A 20,288-nucleotide genomic window follows, 5' to 3' on the forward strand; every position below is an offset into this window, starting at 1 on the left:
TAAAAAGGCACTACAAAACTTCAGCTATCTTTGAAAAAGCCGGAAAGCTTCAACAAACACGCTGAAGTCCTCCGGCAGTACATAGTTCTATCCTAAAAGCTGTCTCTAAAGCATTGTAGTCGACTTTCTCTGCAACGCGAAGACCTCTCTACCTAGGTTTTGGAGAATGGCCGCGCTCCAATGCTAGATGAACGTGTTGACAACAACAGAGAACAAGAAGGTTGGATATGCATTATTGTTGAAGGGTATGTCGCTCATATAATGCCACTGTTCGCTCCCGTCGTGTGCTACGCTTGTTCTGCAGGTTGCGCCTCATACCCATGGACCCAAAACGCCGACGCTATGCGATACTAATATCTCCCCACGTTGGTCTATGAACTAGACTTGGTCAACAAGAACCCCACGTTACTCTCGCTTTCCTTCAGTGTCTCAAGAAACACATCGTCATCAATCGCCACCGCCAGCTCTTCCTCATCCACCCCGTCTTCACCAGCGCGAAGATTCTTCGTATCAATATGTCGATACTCCATCAGCATTTTAAGCTTGGGCATCTTAGCTTTCCGTCGACTCTCAATCCTTTCTTCTTGTGCGACTATGTCGACTTCACTCGCCTTCTTCAGGCGAGGAAGGAGAGGCTCATCGTCGCTGTCATCCTCGCCTTCATCGATATTAACAGGTTCACCGACTTGGACTTCTGGTGCACCTCTACAATCACATGTACACCCAAGAAGGTCGTGAGTCTGGCACGTCTCGCGGTCGTCCAAGCGAAAGAGGTCTCGCAGCTCGTCTTTGGAGAAAGATGAAGCAGATTGTTTGTTGTCGACTACGGCATTGGCGAGACCCATTTTCATCACTTGCCGCTGGTAAATTTTTTCATCAAGACCACCTTGAACGAGAAATCTGTAGATCTTACAAGGAAGCTTTTGGCCGTCTCGGTGGATGCGGGCCATGGCTTGGAGATCAGTCGCAGGGTTCCAATCGATGTCGAATAGCACAATACGCGATGCGCCAATGAGATTCAGACCCACACCACCGGACTTTGCAGAGAGCAAAAAGGCAAAGTTGGCGGCTTTGGGCGTCTTATTGAACTTCTCAACAAGGGCTTGCCGCTTATTTGCTGGCGTACTTCCGTCCAAACGTAGGTATGTGTATGAAAGGGATGTCAGAAGACGCTCGATCATGTCGAGCGTCATAGTGTAATTTGACACAATGACAACCTTTTCTTCCGTAGAAGTATATAACCGATGCACGAGGCTATCGAGTAGGCGCAGCTTTGTGCTAGATGCATGCGAGTTGAGGATGTGGGGCGGAATCAATGGGAGAATAGATTCTATCATCTCCGATTCTTTACCGTCGCTATCCTTCTTCGACTTCAACAGCGATGGACTGTTGCAGACCTTCTTTAGTATAGTGATGAGCTGCAGGGCCATGTCCATATTGCCATAAGCCGCGGTGAACAGAGGGGAGGAGAGAATACTGCGGTAGGCTTCGGCTTGCGCTTTCGTCGGCCGGCAGAAGACAATGTGCTCTGTTTTCGGTGGCAGATACTTCGACAAGACGTCTGCGGTACGTCGGATCATAAATTGGCTGGTTAAAGACACGAGCTCCTGCCACCGTGCCTCACCCTTCTCCAGCTCCGACTCGCTCGCGTCAGGCTGACGACTTCGCAGGATGGGAGCTTCGAACGCACGCTTGAAAGCAGAGCGCTGGCCGAGAAGACCAGGGTTCACAAAATCGATCGCAGTATAGAACTCGCCCAGATCGTTCTGAAGCGGAGTACCCGACAAGATGATGCGCCGTTCTGTGTTGAGAGACTGAATAGCCTGCATGGATTTGTTGTTTGCTGTCTTCAATCGATGCCCTTCGTCCGCAATGACAATATCAACGCCAGCGCCTCTCTTCAGCTCTTCCTGCACAGTCCGGAGCATCTCATATCCGATGATCAGGACGTTGTATGCCTTGCCCATAGTAAAGTTTGCAATTTTCTTGTTCTTTGCATCAGCAACGTAGACGCCAATCCTCTCGTTGCCTAGCCATTTGCGAAACTCGCGCTTCCAGTTGTCGACTAAACCGGCTGGACAGACGATGAGCGCCTTTGTTATGGCTGGTGGACTGTCGTGGATCGGGTTTTGCTTGAGCAAAGTCCAGAGCAGGGTGATCGTCTGCAAAGTCTTTCCCAGTCCCATCTCGTCAGCCATGATGGCACCTTCGCCCTCGCTCCGCATACCCATCACGCATTCGTACAGGAACTTTACACCCTCTCTTTGATGATCGCGAAGCTGTTTGCTGAGAACAGGATCGACGACGACGTCCACTACTTGCTTTCCCTTAGGAATTATGGTGGGCCGCTTCATGACCAGCGCGTTGGGTGTGTTCGGATCGTGGCGAGGGGTCGGTATCGACGGGTTGCGCTGCGGAAGCACTGTGTTGGACAGTAGTGGTGTTTTGAATTGCTGTTTCCCGTTCAAGGACGGAGTGTATTCAGAGACCACACTCTTAGTGCTGCCTGAAGACTCGACTCTCTTCACTTGAGCTTTACTGGAAAGATGTGGCTTGCCAGTAGATAAGGGTTTATATCCGGGCTCCAATCGCTTTGTTTTCTGCTCAATAGGCGTAGCAGCCGCCTTGCCCATGAACATACGTCCAGACATGTAATCCTTCTTATCGATGACACCATCGATCTCAAGCTCTTTGCCACCAATAGATAGGGGTGAACCAGGAAGTAGCGGGCGGTTACAGACTCCTTTGCCCATCTCCTTCCCCGAATCGCTGTCCGTGAGAGTGCCGTACCCATTCACTACAGCTAGCACGCCGTCACCGTCCCACGTTTTGTTCTTCTTTGTGGTGTATTTGCGCCATAACACGCTGTAATAGCTGCCACTCGAGTCGACTGGCGGCGCCTGCGGCGGCGTAGGATTGTGTATGTCGATTGGAGGCTTTCGATTCGCCGGTGCAGCTCGCGGCAAAGGCTCATCATCGTCGGACTGGGAGAGGCGCCGCTTCTTGGCTGGAGGCGGGCCGTTGAGAGTGTTGACCCTGCCGGCGACCGAGAGAGGTTTAAATGGTTTGAACGGCTTCATCGAGTTTGGTGTGGATACTTACAGCATCTCACCGGCGTGAGAGCTGGATTGTGGGATAGTGGCGCACAAGTCGCGGATGTCAGAAGGAGCGACGCGCCAGATCGCGCTAGCACGTGATTGTCTAATCGGCCTTCTTCTCAGTCTTCAGGCTGCATCAGTAACAAACTCCCCAGAACTGATTATCTGCTTGGACAATCCGTGAATCAACCTGTCACTCTGTCACTCTGACACATGTCGAGCTCGGCATAAACTGTCAAGTTTGACGTCGTTTCAGCATAGCTGCGTACGTCAGCTGCAAACATCATAGCTTGAGTATCGTGGGTCTGTACCGGAAGGAGCCAGATGAGCGATGTCGCTCAACAACATCACCGATGAAGACATTCTTGCTGTATACAAATTCAGGAGCTGCTGAGCAACTTACGACAACGGGCCAGGCATTATACTGTCCGTCCCTAAGAACACCCAGTTCGTAAACCAGGCCCCACTTCGTTTCGAAGCAATGAGACGCCATGTCAGACGCGTGGTCGCATAGGAGCTAAACCTGTCTGATTATGCTCTAGAGGCTGTTTCCCCAGTTCTGGTCGACAAATTCAATCTCTACGACACCTGGTGACCAAGCGCAGTACGACAGCTTCATGATTGCGGTGAACATGTGGATCCATTCACTGTATAAAAGTGAACGAGTATTCCCCAGAACGATTCCTGCTCACTACATCCAACGCCTTGCAACTTTCACATCTCCATCTTCTCATCTTCACGGCATTTGTCAATCACACCTTCAACATGAAAATTACAATCTTCCTCACAATCGGCACCCTCTTCACTGCCGCCGCAGCATCTGCCCCCAATCCCTCCAACACAAACATCAATATCAACGCCGCGCCTCGGCCAGCCATCTTCAAATCACGAGTGTCATCCACACTCGACGCAAGAGCACTTTTCAGGCTTACTATCGCCGAACATGCCGCTCTGCAGGACCGGTCAAACGCCGCTCACGACGCATCAACAGACGCAGTGAACGCCCGGAGCGCCGTGAGCGGAATGAGCAGAAAAGCACGCACCCAACCCCGATCCAACCACCAACCAACCGACTCTTCAAGACATAGCCAGCGCCGCACGACAGACGACAACAACGAGATGCGTACCCGTAGGAGCGGCATGCTGAAGGCGAGGAGGCAGAGAGCACGATCGACGGAGCAGCAGAGACGGACTTTGAGGTTTCTGCCTTCACGCCGGTGAACCAAGGAGGAGGCGGGCAAAGAGACGTAGCGCTCTGACGGCTGTCTTGATTGCACTTTATACTGTTCTTTGTACATAGCTAAATTCAGTTCACATCATGCGTACAATACCTCGTTGCCTTTAGTCTGCTTTCCGATCACCCTCGCGCCTCGATTCTGACGGCTCGAGAGAGAGAGACGTGAGAGGGTGCAGCTTGCTCATGCTAACGATATCAGCTGGCGGGGTCATTTTAATGCTTGGTCTGGACGCCGATAAGATACAGTGCTGATCAGCAGGTAGACGCATTAGGACAAGAGGTAGTGTTGATACTTGCTTACTGGCCGCGCTAGCTCCTCATTGCCTACAACTAGCACGTGCGCACGTTAATTAAACAAGTGGAAAGACGTTCTTCGTACACTAAATATACCAGCAGCTAGAGTATAGTAACATCGTAACACAATTCATTTTAGACGTAACCTCCGGGCACGTAGTCCCGATCTGCCAGTCGCATGATGTATGCTACGCGCCATTCGATCCGATTAGACCATCGCTGTTGTGTCAAACCCTCAACTCGAAATCGTTGCTCTCTAGGCATTCAATATGTCGTCTTCCTCCAGCATCTGATGACGTCTTTACTATAATCCTCGCTGCAACTACGATCGGCTCCTCCATCATGAACTGATACTTTGTTCTGTAGCAAGACTGGGCGACAGCTGCATGTCCGTGATACTTGCAAGATCTACTGAGGTCAAGTGGGTCCTTCATGTCGGTTGATTTCGCCGAAGAAGTGATGAAGGGTGCAGCAGCTGTCAACAGATCGAGCTGAAAGTCGCCCGGGAATTCTTTCAGTTGTTTCTTTTCGAAGCCTTGTGGCTCCTTTGACTGCAAGCACAGATCTTGTGCGAACTTGCGTAGAGGCGAGCCGTCTTCAGTCATGGCGTAGATGGTCGTAATCTGGGTCGCCGTAAAGCGGCATTGGCCCTTGAGCGCACGGAATTCGAGGATATTCTCGATAAGCGCGTCAACTGTGGCGTCCTGGAAATCCATAGCTTCAAGGTATCTGGCTGTTTTATACAAAAGCAGGCACCGCGTGAGCTCTGCGACATTGGCCTCTTGCGTGAAGAGCAGCCCTGTGTACAGAAACTTGGCGTATACAGCAAAGTCTTCTACTGTGATATCCGGTAGGGCGATTGGTTTGTTGTCTTTGGTTACTGCACACTGGATGTCCATCGCAGTGGCGAAGTAGTTGGAGCTGTTCCGTAGAGCATGTCCGTGTGTCATGAAGATCTTGCAGTCAGGCTTGATACCGACATTGATGATGACTACACTTCCGAAATCACTGCTGGAGCCAGCTGTGTAAGCCTCAGGTTAACCCATTTACTACCTTGGACCTGCCGATGTCTCGCGGTGCACCTTTCATGGGGGTTCGAGTGACATGGCGACTATGGGGTCGATCATTGTGACGGGGCTTGAGCTTGCTCTGTCCATTTCTAGCTGTCTCCAAAACACTCTAGGTGCCGTAGAGGACGGTGTAAAGTTCTGAGATTAACGAGCGACTGTGAGGTAGCAGTGGTAGACAGTGCAAGGAGTGAGAAAAACGTGTTAGCGCGCACCAGCAGGAAAGCGGCACTGACGACTGAGAAAGAAGCATGTGCAGGACAGAAATGAAGGAAGGCGCACTCATGTGGCACCACTGCAGAACTAAGCACAGAGACGATGGGATTGGATAAGAGAAACAATCAGACATGGAAGTGTGCAGTGAGCAATAACTGTTATTCCATAGCCATGTCCCTGAACGCCGCTTAATGCATGTATTATCTGCGCTCAGTCCTGCGCAGCGCTCGAGAATTCGTTCTTATAGTACTATGATGCTGATCAGTATGCTATTCGCGACTTGTGGATTTGCACTGCAATAGGATGCCAGACCTCTAGAAAGGCAGCACTCACCTCCGAGACGTTCTTCGCCAGCTTTGTATCCTTCAACTTCGACTTTGCATCTGGAATCGACCAGTTGTTGACGCGCCACCACCATCTGCGTATCCTCGCGCCGACGCTTTGCCCGCTGAACTTGGCGGACCGGTTCCAATGCCGCCAGCCGCTGAGGATGAGTGTCCACACCACGCCCTGCGCAAAGCACATGAGGACCTGAGTGACGTCAGCACGGCGAGTCTCCAGACTGCTGCGTTGATTGCGCCTACCTGATCCCGCAACGTGATCCATGCAACGCCCTGCCACGACTCGGCCTTCTCGATGCTCTTCAGGTAGCTCTGTTCGAACCGGAGGTCTGGCAGCGGGGGCATCGTCTGCTTCCGCGGCACGGGGTTGAGTATACTGGTTGGAATCTCATCTTCGTCGATGTCGGAGTCGATCTCGGCGTTCTTGTCAAGCGTGACGGGCTGCTTTCCAGACGCAGCGGTCGATGGGTTGAGGTCGTGTCGCGGTGAGGGGTGGCGCTTGATGGAGCCGAACTGCAAAGTCGATGCAAGCTCGCTGATACCAGGTTCCGTCATCGTGTGGTATCGTCGAAGGGATCGTGCCTAGCTAGCAATTGAAGGCGCTGTGGTGATGCCTCGGAGCTGCATCTCCATGTCTTGGCGACTTGACGTCGATAACCCCTGCTCTTCTAGTGGCGGCGGGACCCCTAGCACTGCTAGCAGTCGACTGCAGACCCCACGAAAGCTCGCAACTCGCAACTCGCAACCCGACTCGCAAACAACCCCATAGACTCGCACCGCCCCCCCCCACCCAATTCCTACTCCTCCACCCGCGCCAAAATGGGGAACCAACCGTCTGCGATTCTCGACAACATAGCCTCCGGCTCGAATTGTACGTGCTGAAGGAGCGAGCGCCCTGCTCGTGTGCATGCCTGCGGGGCTGAAACCCACGTACTGACACAAGTTAGTCGACCGTGAGGAGGTTGACAGGTTGAGGAAGAGGTTCATGAAGCTTGACAAGGTGCGACGCCCTCCGTTCATGCTATTCCTCCACACACCACATGGCTAATGTCATGCAGGACAACTCCGGTACTATCGAGCGCGACGAATTCCTAGCCCTTCCCCAGATCTCCTCGAACCCTCTCGCAACACGAATGATTGCCATCTTCGACGAGGATGGTGGCGGTGACGTCGACTTCCAGGAGTTCGTCTCTGGTCTCTCAGCCTTCAGCAGCAAAGGAAACAAGGAAGAGAAGCTCCGTTTCGCTTTCCGTGTGTACGACATCGACCGCGACGGCTACATCAGCAACGGCGAGCTCTTCATTGTGCTCAAGATGATGGTGGGAAGTAATCTGAAGGATCAGCAGCTACAACAGGTACGTGTGCACATGGAAGGCGCCTGTTACAAGCGCGAACACAGCGCTGACGCCCTTTCCAGATTGTCGACAAGACCATCATGGAGGCCGATCTGGACCATGATGGCAAGATCAGCTTCGAGGAGTTCACGAAGATGGTCGAAAACACGGATGTATCAATGAGCATGACCCTGGACCAGTTTTAAGCCGTCCGTGACGACGCATGCGATACATACTGGGCAGTCCTTCTCCCGGCGAGGCGTTTGTGGTGTTTGGGGCCTACTTGGATGGCTTTGACGATATCTGAATTGATCAATACACGATTCATCTCTGTGGGCTTCTACCTATGACCCCCACATCACCTACTGAGACATGGACCACGCTAGCGCACACGTTGCTCGTCGAACCGCAGAGCACAAACCACTGACGGCAGCATCAAGCGAGAAGACGCTGGTGATGAACAGGAAACAGAGTTTTCGAAGATGTCGTTTACTAAGGAGGGCTGATGTCTTCCCTCTACAATTTATTTACTAATAATTACTTGTAGCTGATGCTTCCCTCTACATTTTATTTACTGATAACTACAGCTAATGCCTCTATCTACATTTCATTTACCAACAATTACTAGTAGGTGATGCCTCCCTCTACATTTTATTTATTGATAACTACCAGTAGCTAATGCCTCTATCTACATTTCATTTACTAACAATCACTGGTAGGTGTAAGGCAGACTTCACAAGCATAAAAGTAGCGATCTGGTGAACTGATAGATTTAAAAGAGGAGTGAACAAAATAGCAGACAGCGAGCTACAAGAGGGTAGAGAGAGAGGCCTACTTATAGTAGTAAGGCCTGTGCTCTCTGTAAGTAAAAGTAAAGGCAAGTAAAGGAAGGTTCTACTAGGTTTAATAGAATCTGCTAGTAGGTTGTGACACATACTAGTAGGTTACTATCTTACCTTAGCAGAAGTCCTAACACGTGCCTCTCCTTAAAAATAGCAAAGTCTCTTAAGCTAAAGTCTGTGTACAAGTAACTGTAAGAGTCTAATACTAACAGTTTTTTAAGTAAAAGAAAAATAAAGGAAAAGGGGATATAGAAATCCTATATAAGAACCTGTTAGTAGTTAGAGTATAATTAAGGTATATGCCTTTAGTAGTGTTACGCAGGTCTCCCTAAATCCTTATATAAAAAAACAACCTCTAAGATTTTTTCTACTGTATAAACCCTATAACGCAAAAATTTTACCCTTCTCTATTTAGAGCTTATATAAGGGAGTAGTGTAAAGAGATTTATTAATTTATTAGAGCTAGATTTATCCTTAACTTTAAGGTTAACCTTTATTAATAGTTAATTGCTAAACTATAGCAGCCTAAGGGCAAGCTTAAGCAGGTCTAGATTATGTTTAGCATGTCTTTAGGCGTGTTTTTTAACCTATAAAGGAGCCTATTAAAAGTAGCCTAATATTCTGTTAAGTAATATATCTGCTTTTTATTAGCCTATCTTATTTTAATTAATTTATTAAGATTACTAAACTGGCTATTGTTAAAGGTGTCTTCTGTGCAAGGCTCCTAGTCTGTTAGTATTTAGAGTGCTAGTAGAACTAGTTTGTTAGGATTGTTGTAGTAAAACAAGAAAGCGTTGTAGTAGTTAAGATGTTGCTTAGCAGGTTCCTAGGTAGGTTTAGGGTTATTAGACTATTTAATAAGGTATTCCTATATACTACGTTACTTTCTGTAATTAAGGAATAAGTTAACGTACTATTCTTAAGAGACTAAACCCTAGTTGTTAGTAACCTCTATAGGTGTTAGTTTAGGTAGTACTTAATCTAGTAGGTTATCTTAGCTTGTTTCCCTAAGCAAGTTAGGGTAAAATACTAGAAATACGCCTTTTAATATTATATCTGTAGGTAGGTCTAGCTTATATGCAGCTCTGTTGTGTATAACATAGGTAACTAAGTATAACCTAGTATACTTGTAGTCTAGTTTTTTTAAAGGCTAGGTAGTATTCTAGTTGCGTGTAGAAACCTAAACTAGGTTACTAACTGTGTATTTTAGAGTCTGTTAGCGATAAGCATTAGCTTAGGCCTGTTATTCTTGTTATGCCTAAGTAAGCTAAATCTTTAGATATTCTAGAAGGTTAGTATAGGTGTAGAGTAACTTATTAGCACACAAGATTTAGTCTTTAGCTTCTTTTAATAATAGTTCTATTTAGGTATAGTCTTTACTAGGGTGTATACTGCTGTAAGGATAATACCTAAGATCTATAAAGAAAGGTGTAAGTCTAGTAGATATATTAACAGTGTTGTTAGCTTAAAACTTAGCAAGATATAGCTATAAAGCCTAATTATTTTATATGTAGTTAATATACTTCTGTAAATAGATTTTAAGGCTTTAATTAGCTTATTTAGTTTAACTATTAGTTTGTAGATAATAAGAAGTTAATAGCTTAGCTAAGATTTAAAGGCGTTTGTAAACCTGCTTCTAGAATTTATTTATAAAGGAAGTACCTTAATTAGATATAATAGTACGCAGGAGTCTATAGAGGCGAAAAATTTCTATAAAGTAGTAAGCAAATTCCTTTAAAGAGTAGCTAACTAATAGAAAGAAATATTACTACTTAGTAAGATAGTCTACTATAATAAGCAGGTTTATATATAATTAGCTGTTAAGAGATAAAGCTAGTAAATCTTAAATATAGTCTACAGAGATATCTAACTACCTAGCATTAGAGATTAGTAGGGGTTTAAGGAAACTGTTATAGGCTTCCTAGGAAGGCCTTACGCATTTACACACCGCATAAGCTTAGTAATATTTCTTAATAGACTAAGGCATACTAGGCTAATAGTAGCGCCTAATTATTAGATATAAAGTGGCTTTAGGACCTTTATAGCCTGTAATCCTATAGTTATAGCATAAGTTAAATATCTAGTATTGTAATTGTGCATTAGGGGGTATGTAGAGCTAAGTCTTGTCTAGGAACAGGCGTCTAGAGGAGCCTTTACTAATAGTGTAACAGTTAGCTAGAGAGATATAGTAGCTGTTTTTGCAGAACTAGAAGCTTAGTTTATAGTTGTTATTATTTAGAGTAGAAAAGATTTTCTGTATAGCTGTATTAGTCGCATATACGTTAGTAAGCATGTCTTTAGTAGATTAGGGATCTTCTAGATATAGTAGTAAATCTAGTAGTAATATCCTATAAACGTTGTCTATTAGGTTAAAGTATTCTTCTAAGTTATTAGGCTCTGCTAAGGGTGTCTAAGTAGCGCAGAACGTTGTTATTACCTAAACTTCTAGTAAGATGAATTTAGGTTGTCTGCTAGTAGTAAGGGAGAAAGCTTACAGAGTAGCTTGTATTATAGGCGTAACTCCTAGGTCTAGGTTACGTAGTCCTAGGATAATTTAGTGTGTGTCTAATAACTGTGTGTCTTATTTATCCCTAGGGATGTCCTAAGGACGTTAGCTTAATATATCTGCTTTACTATTTATAGGTCTAGGTGCGTATATTATTTTAAATTTAAACTAAGAGAGAAACAGTAACTATTAAGCTTAGCGTTAGTTAAGCTTCTTAGTCTTTATAAAGGTTTCTAGGTTCTTATAATCTATTATTACCTATATTATATAAAGAGAGCCTATAAGTTCTAGTTTCTACTCTTTAAAGGCTTAAATAATAGCTATAAGTTCTATATTATAGATATTATAATTCCATTCTACAGATAAGTGTTTTTTTAAGAAGAACGTAATAGGTTGTAGGTTACCTTTTTAATTCTGTTGCTTTATAATTCCTCCTGTAGCCTAGCTAGAAGAATTAGTACAGATAATAACTAGCTGTATAGGATTAAAGTGTTAGAGTATAATATCTAGTTAGAAGGCGCTTTTTAAGGCTTAAAAGGCGTCTTTGTAGGCTTAGGTAGGCTTAAAGTCTTAGTACTAGACAGAATGTTAGATTACTAAGGGATCTTTCTTAGAGGGTCTAGAAACAACAGTGGATTTAACAGCTTGTGTTAAGAGGAGAGTAATTAATAAGTACCCTTTAATAAAATGTTAATAGAATCTAGTAAAACCTAGAAAGGAGAGAATGTTAAGTCCTGTTTTAGGTATCTCCTAATCTTAGATAGCTTTAATTTTGTTAGGGTCTATTTATACGCTGTTGTTAGTAATAATTATATCTAGAAACTTAACACGTTCCTTATAGAATTTAGATTTCTTTAGATCTATGTAAAATCCTTAATTTTTAAGTCTGCTAAGAACTTTCTTAACGTGTTCCTTATGTTTAGCTAGGGAGTTAGAAAAGACTAGGATGTTATCTAAATATACTATACAGAATTAATTAAGGTATTTAAATAATAAGTTATTAATTGCCTGCTAAAAAGTTACTAGGGTGTTATATAGTCTAAAGGGTATAACTTTGTACTAGTATATACCTTTTTATATAGAAAATGCTGTAAGCTATTCTAAGCTAGGCTTTATCTAAATTCTATAAAAGGCGTAAATAACATTAAATTTTAAGAATATAGTTGCCTAGTTAAGTTATACTATAGTTTTGCGGAAAAATAGAATAGGATATTAGTCCTTAATAGTAGCGTTGTTAAGCTCCTAGTAATCCACACAGACTTGCAGGCCCCCCCTAGGTTTAGCAACAATAAGCAGGTTACTTTAAGTAGGGGAGTTGCAGCGTTTAATAAAACCTTGTGCCTTGTTTTCCTTAATGTAGTGTTTAATAGCTTCTATTTGCTGTCTAGAGAACAGTTAAAGGCAATAATTAGGAGGGTTTGTACCTAGTTTAAGCTTTATTTTATAGTTAAAGTTACTGTAGTTAGGGAGAGTTTTAGCAGCTTTCCTATTAAATATTAGAATAAAGTTAGTGTATTCCTTTAGTTCTTTAGAGGTAAGTAAGTTAGAAAGGGGCAGGTTCTAGCTTAGTTAGAAGAATTTGTTAAAATTAGCATCTGCTAAAGCACGTCTAGTAGTTATAGCTTAAAGTCTTTATAGTAAGATAAGAGAGTAATTAGTATGTTTCCTATATAGCCTTGCTATAGAAGCTAATATAATATAGATATTATATGTCTTTTATGCCATATAAGTATAAGGTAATCTAGAAAGCATAGATTTAGGTTAAGTAGATTGCCCTTTGTAGTGGTTGCTGGAACTAGGTTTTAATAGTAGTAGGGGCTTAGCATCTAGCAGGGAACCTTCGCAAAGTAGGGCAGGGGTTTAAGTGGTTAAGTTGCAGTGCTGTGAACAATACTTGTCTGCAAAGGTAATAGAGCAGTTTTGCTAGGAAATAGTAGAGTTATAAATAGCCCTCTACTTAAATCTAAGGATTAGGTAAAAAGATCTATAATTATTTATAATATAGGCGCTAGTACGCTTAAGGTGTAAGTTAATTTTAAGGTAAACTCTACTTAATATGTAATAGTTTCTGTAGGTTTGCTGTTGTATCCCTAACAGACAATAGGTATTATTAGAGGAATAAGCTAAAGGGCGCCTGTTTTCTTTAAGAAGGTGTTAGAGATAAAGCTAGCGTTAGCGCTATTGTCTGCTAGTGTGCGGACACTATAAGGGGCGTTTTTGTTACAGCCTAAGGAAGCCTAGAAAGCTAATTAGCTGCCTGTCTAAACAGGTTTCTTAGTAGTTATCTAGGTAGTATTAACCTAATAAATAATTAAGCTAGCCTTAGTAGTGTCTAAGTAGGGTATAAAGGGGTTAAAAGAGCGCACTTGTTAGGAAACAGTCCTTAGGTAGTAACTATTATCTAAGGTACCTAGTTTTCTAAATTAGAAGCGTATTTGTCTAAGGAGTTAAATTTGTTATCTTTACTGTCTAATAGTAGGAATTAGTCTGTAGAGATATGTTAGTTTATAGTAGAGTCCTTAGGTGCAGCTGCTAGTACAGCGTAGGTCTTAGGCTTAGGAGGAGCAGAGCATTAATTTGCTTTATAACCCTTAGTTCTGTAGTTAAAATATATAAATATATTAGTTATAAAACTAGTCTCCTTAGGTTAACACTAGTAGGTATCCTTGTTCTCTTAGCTTAGTGCAGGTTAAAGAACAGCAGGCGACCCTAGGGAGATAGTAGTAGTGTTTTCGCAAGTAGCCTAACAGTTGCAAGGACTAAAACAATTCTGCCTATCTTCTAGGATATCCTTATTATTAACCTTAGAAGGAATATAAGCGTAGTTGTAGAAGAAGGTGTTAAGCTAGTTATAGTAGTTATGTAGCCTAGACAGTAATTTATTATAGGCTATATTAGCTATCTATTACTACATAAAATTAGGGAGTTTAGTCTATAGCTAATAGTAATGTGTTTCTAGTGTCTAGTTAAGTTACTAAGCAAAATATTCTATCTTAGTGCGGAAGACTAAAAACGCTATAGCAACATTAGTAATTTCTAGGCTAGGGTATTGTAGGAATATAAACAGGTTAAAGGCGCGTTTAGCTAAACTATAGATATCCTTATCTCTATAAACTTCCTATAGACAATAGATGCAATCTATAGGGTTAGAGTAGTAGCAGGTAAAACTAGAGGGATCCTGTAGAAGAGCGTAGGCGGGTTCTTTAGTATAGATTAAGAAGAAATTAGCCTAGTCTATAGGATATTAATAGTTCTAACTATTAGCGCGTATAAATTGTAAGCAGTTAAACAACTAATTATTAAAGTTGTCTTTAGGGCTTACAAAATAGAACAGTTTCTTTATAGCCTTGTCTAGTTAGTTGTTATACTAGTCTAAGGACTAAAGAAATTAATAAGCGCTAGCTAGAGTAGAAGTTAGAGTAACTAGGGTAGTCCTCCCTAGTAGCGTGTATGTAGAAGGCGCCTTAACCTATATTAGAAGGGTATAGAATTAGTCTATTATAGCAGGTGCGTTATTATAAAGCTATAACTATAATAGTATACTAGTATAGGTACCTACTAAGCCTAGTGTTTTAGGCTTAGGAATATTAGAGGACTGCTAAGCTAAGCAAAGGAGGTGTCTAAAGCAGGAGGGGGGTTAGTTAGTGGTGTTATTAGCCTAGCCTTCCAGATATTCCTGTGCTAAGCCTTAATCAGCTTTTAGCTTAAGCTGTTAGTAATACTAAGTAGGTTAAGTAGATTGCTGCTAATACTAAGTAAACTTAGCTTATAAGTTATTTAGTTAAGAGGCTGTCTAATTATTATAGTTAATTAGTTAGAAGTAAAAGTACTTAGCCTAATCTAGCTTAAGTTACTTATTATTTAGTTGCTAGGATAGCGTATGTAGACTGCTATTAACCTTACTAAGAAGTCCTAGAAGGAAGGTAGAGAGTATAGAGTATTGTCTGTAGGTAAGGTGTATAAAATACCTATCTAGATAGTTATTAGACAGCAGAGGCAGCCCTAGATTCTAAATAAGAGGATTAAGGGACTAGAAGTTAAAGTCTGTAAGTAGCGCAATAAGGAACTCTAAAGGTTAGTTACCTAAGCTAAAGTATTTAACTAGGAAGTGTTTAACTATAGTAGTAGGAAGGTGCTAAAACTGTTAGGAGAGACTGTTATTTAAAGGGACCTAAGAGGACATAGCACGCATAGAGTCCTTATAGCAAAACTGTAGAGCTAGGGTAGAAGTGTCCTACTAGCTAGCGTAAGTAGATTCTTCCTATAGCCCTAGAGTAGCGCTAGTAAGTTTCTGTAGGGAAGCCTGTCCCTAAGGGGAGTAGGGAGTAGGCTAGTAGATTTCTATAACAGTATCCTCTATTTTAATAGTAGCTTACTTGTCTTTCTGTATCTAAGACTTTAGTTAGTTAGTAGATAAAGCAGATAGGCTGCTGCGTGTAATAAAGGTTCCTAGGGTAGTAGCTTTCTTATGTGTCTTATAGCTAAAGTCTTATATATAATTAGAAATAGCACTACTACCCTAATAATTAAAGGACTTAGGATCTATAAGGGTTTCTAGGTAGTATAGGCAAGACTTGTTATAAGAAGTCTTCTTTACAGAAGTAGAAGAAGGCTAGAGGGGTAGTATAGAGTTAGGCTTAATATTATCCTTATTAGTTAGTAATATAGCTGTAATATATAAAGATATTAGTAAAAGTTGAAGGGTTATGTCTATAAAGGTAAGTGTAGTAGTAGTAGGTAGTTAGAGGAGAAGCAGAGCACATAGTGCCTTTAAGTAGTAGTAGGGCCTAGATGTTTAGTAGTAAAAGTACTATATGTAAGTAAAAGATAAATTCTAGTAAAAGGGCTGTGTGTTAGTAAAAGACAAAAGAGTAAGCGTTTCTTAAAATAAAGGGGTAGAGGATACTTAGGGGCGCTGGACCTCTTAGAAGGCGCTAGTAGATTAAAAAAAAATAGGCACTAGACTACTTAAAAGGTGCTAAAGGGAGGCGCTAGACTACTTAAAAGGCGCTAGTTAGTTAGAGGGTAAAACAAAAGGCTAGTACTCTAGAGCCTAAAAAAAAGTAATAATTTAGCCTACTAAATGTTAAAGATAGGTAATCTGTACTTAGAAGACGTGTAGGGGAGGCTAATTTATACTTAAAAACAGGCACTTACTACCTGCGCTAGTTAGGGGTAGAGACTAAGAAAAGAACTCTAAATAGGGCTAATACTTAGTAAAGAGATAGCTTACTAGACTAAAACTTTAGTGTAACCTTAAGCAGTAGTAGCTAACTACTAGCTTAATAAAGGCAGAAGCCTAAGAGAAAGCTAAATTTTTTAGCTGTTAGGTCTACTATTATATAAGGCAGACTTTATAAGCATAAAAGTAGTAATCTAGTAAACTAATAGATTTAAAAGAGGAGTAAACAAAATAGCAGACAGCGAGCTACAAGAGGGTAGAGAGAGAGGCCTACTTATAGTAGTAAGGCCTGTGCTCTCTGCAAGTGAAAGTGAAGGCAAGTGAAGGAAGGTTCTACTAGGTTTGATGGAATCTGCTAGTAGGTTGTAACACATACTAGTAGGTTACCATCTTACCTTAGCAGAAGTCCTGACAGTAGGTCTATGCACACTGGCAGGTGGCTACACGCGATCAGCAGCGAGTTTTCAACATGCTAGTTTAGCTACGGGCGTCTACATAAAAAAATCCCGTGATTGCCGAGACAGGAAAGAGCTTTCTTTCCCGCCGTCACGCCCTGCTCCGATCCAGCTGCTGCGGTGCATCGTTTTGAGGTATGAACTGTGATGGAGAAAAACAGAGTCCCGCTCTCTCTCTTGAAGGGATGTCAAGCGTCTGATTACGCCTATACCTTGATTCGCCATTGCGGAAGGATTCAAACGCCCATGTGTCTAGCACAATGCCATGTGCACTCCGTTTGGGCAGGGAGACTAGCGTCGGCGGTGATGTACGCGCGGTGATCAAGAGAGCAACCATGCGTATGCACGACAGGGTCGCTCCCGCAAGCACGGTGGTGATGTGTCGTGACAAGGCTGAGTCGAGCGCGAGTTGTGGGTCTTAGCTTGGTGGCGGCGCGCAGTAGCATGCAATGCATTGCAAGACTTGGGAGTCTTCGGCTCTACCTCTACTCTGCGGTTCTCATGTCGACGCCGGTGCCCACTCCTGCCAGGCTGATGGAGGCGGGTTCTCGTTGGTTTTGCTGCGTGTTGTCGGGGTGGTTGTGTCAAGACACGAACAAAGCAAAGCACCGAACCGACGCCCAGGCACTTTTCTTCAGAGCGTACCTACCATGTAGAGCAGCAGCAGTGGGTAGCTGGCACCTGCGACTACCATGACGACACCGTACCGATCATTCATGCTGGTCAATTGTCTGGGATAGAGTGTCTCGAAACACATGCAGCTTGCAACATGCCAATCGGCGATTGTTTGTCGTGGGAATTGCCAAATGGAGTACAAAGAGCCGTTGAGGCTTCTAGAAGCACTGTGAGACAGGTAGCGCGGCAGCCCAGTGTACTTCCCACGTGCAGCGCCGGCAGTGCCGTTCCGTCCAGCGAGTGCTTTGTGCGCTGTGAAGTTTTGGAAGTGTGAAAGACGAGTGAGAAAGGAACAGCGGTTGATTGCCGACGCGTCGAGAGTAGCGGCGACTGTTCGCGTCAGGATGACAAGTGATCAGCAGCCTCCTCTTTTCGCCCGTTGCCGTCACCCGAGAGTAAGCAATCGAGCGGGCAGTCAAACGGGCAGTCAAGCAGGCAGTCAAGCGCAGCCTGCCTTCTCCACCCTCACTTAGCGGAGTCCGCCAATCTCGCCCATTTCGCGATCCTCTCGCTTTCATCCTCTCGCCTTCCCCCATCCGCTGCATCGGCGTGTCAAGACCTGGCCGCCCGCCCCTCAGACCAATTTCTGGTTGTTGGAGGATCCTCGCCGCGCATAGACGGCCCCATCTGATTCGACCTCTGCGGGCATCAGAGCCCCTCTCCGGTCAGTGCACGTCGCCAGCAAGCGTGCAGCGCGCCAGAAAGATCCCCCACTAGCACCGGCGCCCAGAGCAGTACCGCATATCCGCCTGCATCTTGCATCTCGCGACTTGCATGACTACCGCCGGCCCCTCGCCCTTGCTTGCCATGTCTCTCCCACACAGCTCCGCGACCGAGCAGCACAGGAAGAAGCGCCAGTTCCAGCCCTCCATCACGAGCTACTTCCACACGGCCCAGGACTACTCGGACGACGACGACAACGACGACGACTACCACGCAGACGGTCACCACCACCACCACCAACGAGGCGGCCCCAGGCTGCGACACATCCCCAAGCCTACCCCACGCCACCCAACCCTCGCGCCCCAACTCCCCGACCACGTCCAGTCGAGCCTCCTCAGCGTCGGTATGCGCGTCCGCAAGTCCGTCCCCGAGGGCTACAAGACGCCCAAGACAGCCCTGCCCGCCCTGCAGACCACGAACACAGCCAATTATTCGCAAACGCCTCTGCGGAAACCCCGCTCCGCATTCTCCGCCCCCGCGCTCGAGCCAATGAGGATACCCGTCGACACGCTCGCCTCCACACTGCAGCACCAGCGCGAACTGCTCCCCTTCTGCGGCCTGAACAAGATCGGCGGGTACGCCGAGCAGCCCACAACGAACCCGCATCTATTCAGCGGCGTCACCAACTCGTTCCCGCTGCCTGCCCAAGCCTTCAGCCAGCCCTTCAGCTCGCAAGACAGCGGCTACGGCACAGACATGGCGCGTGCGAAGCTGGGCAAACGGGGCTGGTCCGACGAAGACGACAACACCTGCGAAACGCCGAGTCTGAGCCTAGGCGCGAGCAACTTCCTTTTCTCCATCCCCACCAAGGTCACCGGCGAGGAGGACGTCCCCGTCAGCCCGCTATCCGAGTCTCCACCCCCGCCCAGCCTGCCGTCAACACGACAGTACGCACAGCCCAAGTCGAGACGGCAGGGGCGGCCCATGCCCGGCCATGTCCATGCCGATGTTGATGTCGACATGGACTACGAGAGCCACGGCATGCACGAGGGGAGGCTAGCCGCAGGCCATGCAAGCGACTTTGAAGAAGCGGATTTCCTGGACGGTCACGAAGTCGCCATGGGTGGTGTTTGAGGTCGGGCCACTGTACAGACGTGGCACCTGTCTGTCACCTTGGCAATTCTTTCTTTCTTTGCATCAGATTGCTCCTTTTCCTGCTCCTTCTCTTGCTCCTTTTCCTGCTCCTTCTCCTGCTCCTTCTTCTGCTCCTTCTCCTGCTTCTGCTTTTAGCGACATCAGCGCTCCATTTCATCTCCTATTTCTCTCTGCGGCATCGGGCTCCAAAATGGAAATAGTCAAGGCGTATTTCTTTTTTTTTTCTTTTTTCTTTTTTCTTTTTTAATTGGGCTTTCCGTCTCTTCTCGTCGGTATGACATCTCGTCAGGCGTCAATGGTTGTCCGTGTTTGTGTATACCCTGTGGATCTAGCAAAAGATAGGATAGGATCGGATAAGATGGCATGGATGGTATGGATGTGGGCATAATGAGTAGGTATTCAAAGCCATGTGTGTATGTGTTGTACGTCATCAAATGATTACTCGTCGACTTGGAAATACCTCACGCAGTGGTGTTCATGGGTTCCCTTGCCTTCGCTGCTCGATTGTCACTTTCACGCCGTTTGCTTCTGGACCACTTCCTGGTGGACATTGGATTCGAGAGCAGCTAGCGAGGAGGCCATATCGTATCCTGGATTAGGCGAGATGTCGACTTTGGTACGTGCATCTTGGCGAGGCGTGAGGGTTTGCAAAGTATGTGGGCTTATGATCGGCTTAGACCCTGTTCGAGGTGTGAGTAAAACTCCATCATGTAAGTCTAGCAACGAGCTGAGGTCAGTTGCCTGCGAGACCGGCCGCGAGCAAGACAGCAGTGAGAAGTCTGGTAGACATTGTTGTGCAGTAGATAGTAGACTTCTTGTGTGTGGCTAAAATGAAGAATGATGGACTCCTGAAGTTGATGCGGAACCGGAATAAGGAAGGACGCACGTCGCAGACATCGCTGGATAATGAATGACCAAGGAAGCGTTCAAAAGAGAGACTGGAACTTGGAACGATAGTGCGTAGATGTCAAGCAGTCAAGCTACTACGACTTTTCTTTACCTTATATGCATATCCAAAGAAGCTCTTGCATCATAGCCGTGTCCTGGGTCGAGGAGTCGGACCTAATGGTCGCCGTGAACTGTCATCTGTCCTACGCTTTGGTACACGAGGCGTGCACATCTGCCTGAGGCTCACGGCTGTCGAGCATCCGAACGTGCGCCAAGAATTTGCACCGTGATGCCTGAGATTGCAGGTTGCGCAATACAGACTGTCGTAAGTAGCG

The 20,288-nt window shown here is 45.2% G+C and overlaps 6 protein-coding genes across 7 annotated transcripts, besides 21 other annotated features; 3 read left to right on the forward strand and 3 right to left on the reverse strand.

Moving 5' to 3' along the window:
- Window positions 1–371: 371 nt before the first annotated feature.
- On the reverse strand, window positions 372–3,080 carry EKO05_0006855 (helicase; the record flags this gene model as incomplete). The annotated part of the gene is made up of 1 exon (XM_038946234.1): window positions 372–3,080. One exon carries the CDS (start codon window positions 3,078–3,080, stop codon window positions 372–374), a length of 2,709 nt encoding a protein of 902 aa, XP_038797384.1.
- Window positions 3,081–3,863: 783 nt separating this feature from the next.
- EKO05_0006856 (uncharacterized protein) lies at window positions 3,864–4,319 on the forward strand (the record flags this gene model as incomplete). The annotated part of the gene is made up of 1 exon (XM_038946235.1): window positions 3,864–4,319. The coding sequence occupies one exon, from the start codon at window positions 3,864–3,866 to the stop codon at window positions 4,317–4,319; it is 456 nt and encodes a 151-aa protein (XP_038797385.1).
- Window positions 4,139–4,172: a tandem repeat.
- Window positions 4,320–4,856: 537 nt separating the features above from the next.
- EKO05_0006857 (uncharacterized protein) lies at window positions 4,857–5,579 on the reverse strand (the record flags this gene model as incomplete). The annotated part of the gene is made up of 1 exon (XM_038940801.2): window positions 4,857–5,579. One exon carries the CDS (start codon window positions 5,577–5,579, stop codon window positions 4,857–4,859), a length of 723 nt encoding a protein of 240 aa, XP_038797386.2.
- Window positions 5,580–6,122: 543 nt separating this feature from the next.
- EKO05_0006858 (uncharacterized protein) lies at window positions 6,123–6,808 on the reverse strand (the record flags this gene model as incomplete). 2 transcript variants are annotated; one of them, XM_038940845.1, is made up of 3 exons in its annotated part: window positions 6,123–6,161; window positions 6,246–6,443; window positions 6,497–6,808. In XM_038940845.1, 3 exons carry the CDS (start codon window positions 6,806–6,808, stop codon window positions 6,123–6,125), a joined length of 549 nt encoding a protein of 182 aa, XP_038797387.1. The 2 variants fall into 2 exon arrangements, with proteins under 2 accessions (XP_038797387.1, XP_059492885.1); XM_059636902.1 differs by having other exon boundaries at window positions 6,225–6,443.
- A 264-nt stretch (window positions 6,809–7,072) lies between these two features.
- Window positions 7,073–7,793, forward strand: EKO05_0006859 (Calcineurin subunit B; the record flags this gene model as incomplete). Its single annotated transcript, XM_038940782.1, has 4 exons — window positions 7,073–7,124; window positions 7,201–7,253; window positions 7,312–7,608; window positions 7,671–7,793. 4 exons carry the CDS (start codon window positions 7,073–7,075, stop codon window positions 7,791–7,793), a joined length of 525 nt encoding a protein of 174 aa, XP_038797388.1.
- Window positions 7,794–8,304: 511 nt separating this feature from the next.
- Window positions 8,305–8,308: a direct repeat.
- Window positions 8,308–8,760: a dispersed repeat.
- Window positions 8,309–8,565: a long terminal repeat.
- Window positions 8,309–16,533: a mobile genetic element.
- Window positions 8,714–8,863: a repeat region (potential rRNA).
- Window positions 8,871–9,210: a dispersed repeat.
- Window positions 9,092–9,294: a dispersed repeat.
- Window positions 9,410–10,633: a mobile genetic element.
- Window positions 10,843–11,042: a dispersed repeat.
- Window positions 11,607–11,996: a mobile genetic element.
- Window positions 11,906–11,941: a tandem repeat.
- Window positions 12,361–12,885: a dispersed repeat.
- Window positions 12,886–16,531: a mobile genetic element.
- Window positions 14,859–14,897: a tandem repeat.
- Window positions 16,279–16,533: a long terminal repeat.
- Window positions 16,534–16,537: a direct repeat.
- A 1,484-nt stretch (window positions 16,538–18,021) lies between these two features.
- EKO05_0006860 (uncharacterized protein) lies at window positions 18,022–19,044 on the forward strand (the record flags this gene model as incomplete). The annotated part of the gene is made up of 1 exon (XM_038946236.1): window positions 18,022–19,044. The coding sequence occupies one exon, from the start codon at window positions 18,022–18,024 to the stop codon at window positions 19,042–19,044; it is 1,023 nt and encodes a 340-aa protein (XP_038797389.1).
- Window positions 18,154–18,213: a tandem repeat.
- Window positions 18,891–18,919: a tandem repeat.
- A 235-nt stretch (window positions 19,045–19,279) lies between the features above and the next one.
- Window positions 19,280–19,310: a tandem repeat.
- Window positions 19,311–19,394: 84 nt separating this feature from the next.
- Window positions 19,395–19,443: a tandem repeat.
- The last annotated feature ends 845 nt before the right edge of the window (window positions 19,444–20,288 follow it).

This window comes from Ascochyta rabiei, chromosome 11 (genome assembly GCF_004011695.2).
Source record: "Ascochyta rabiei chromosome 11, complete sequence".
Taxonomy (NCBI): Eukaryota; Fungi; Ascomycota; class Dothideomycetes; order Pleosporales; family Didymellaceae; genus Ascochyta; species Ascochyta rabiei.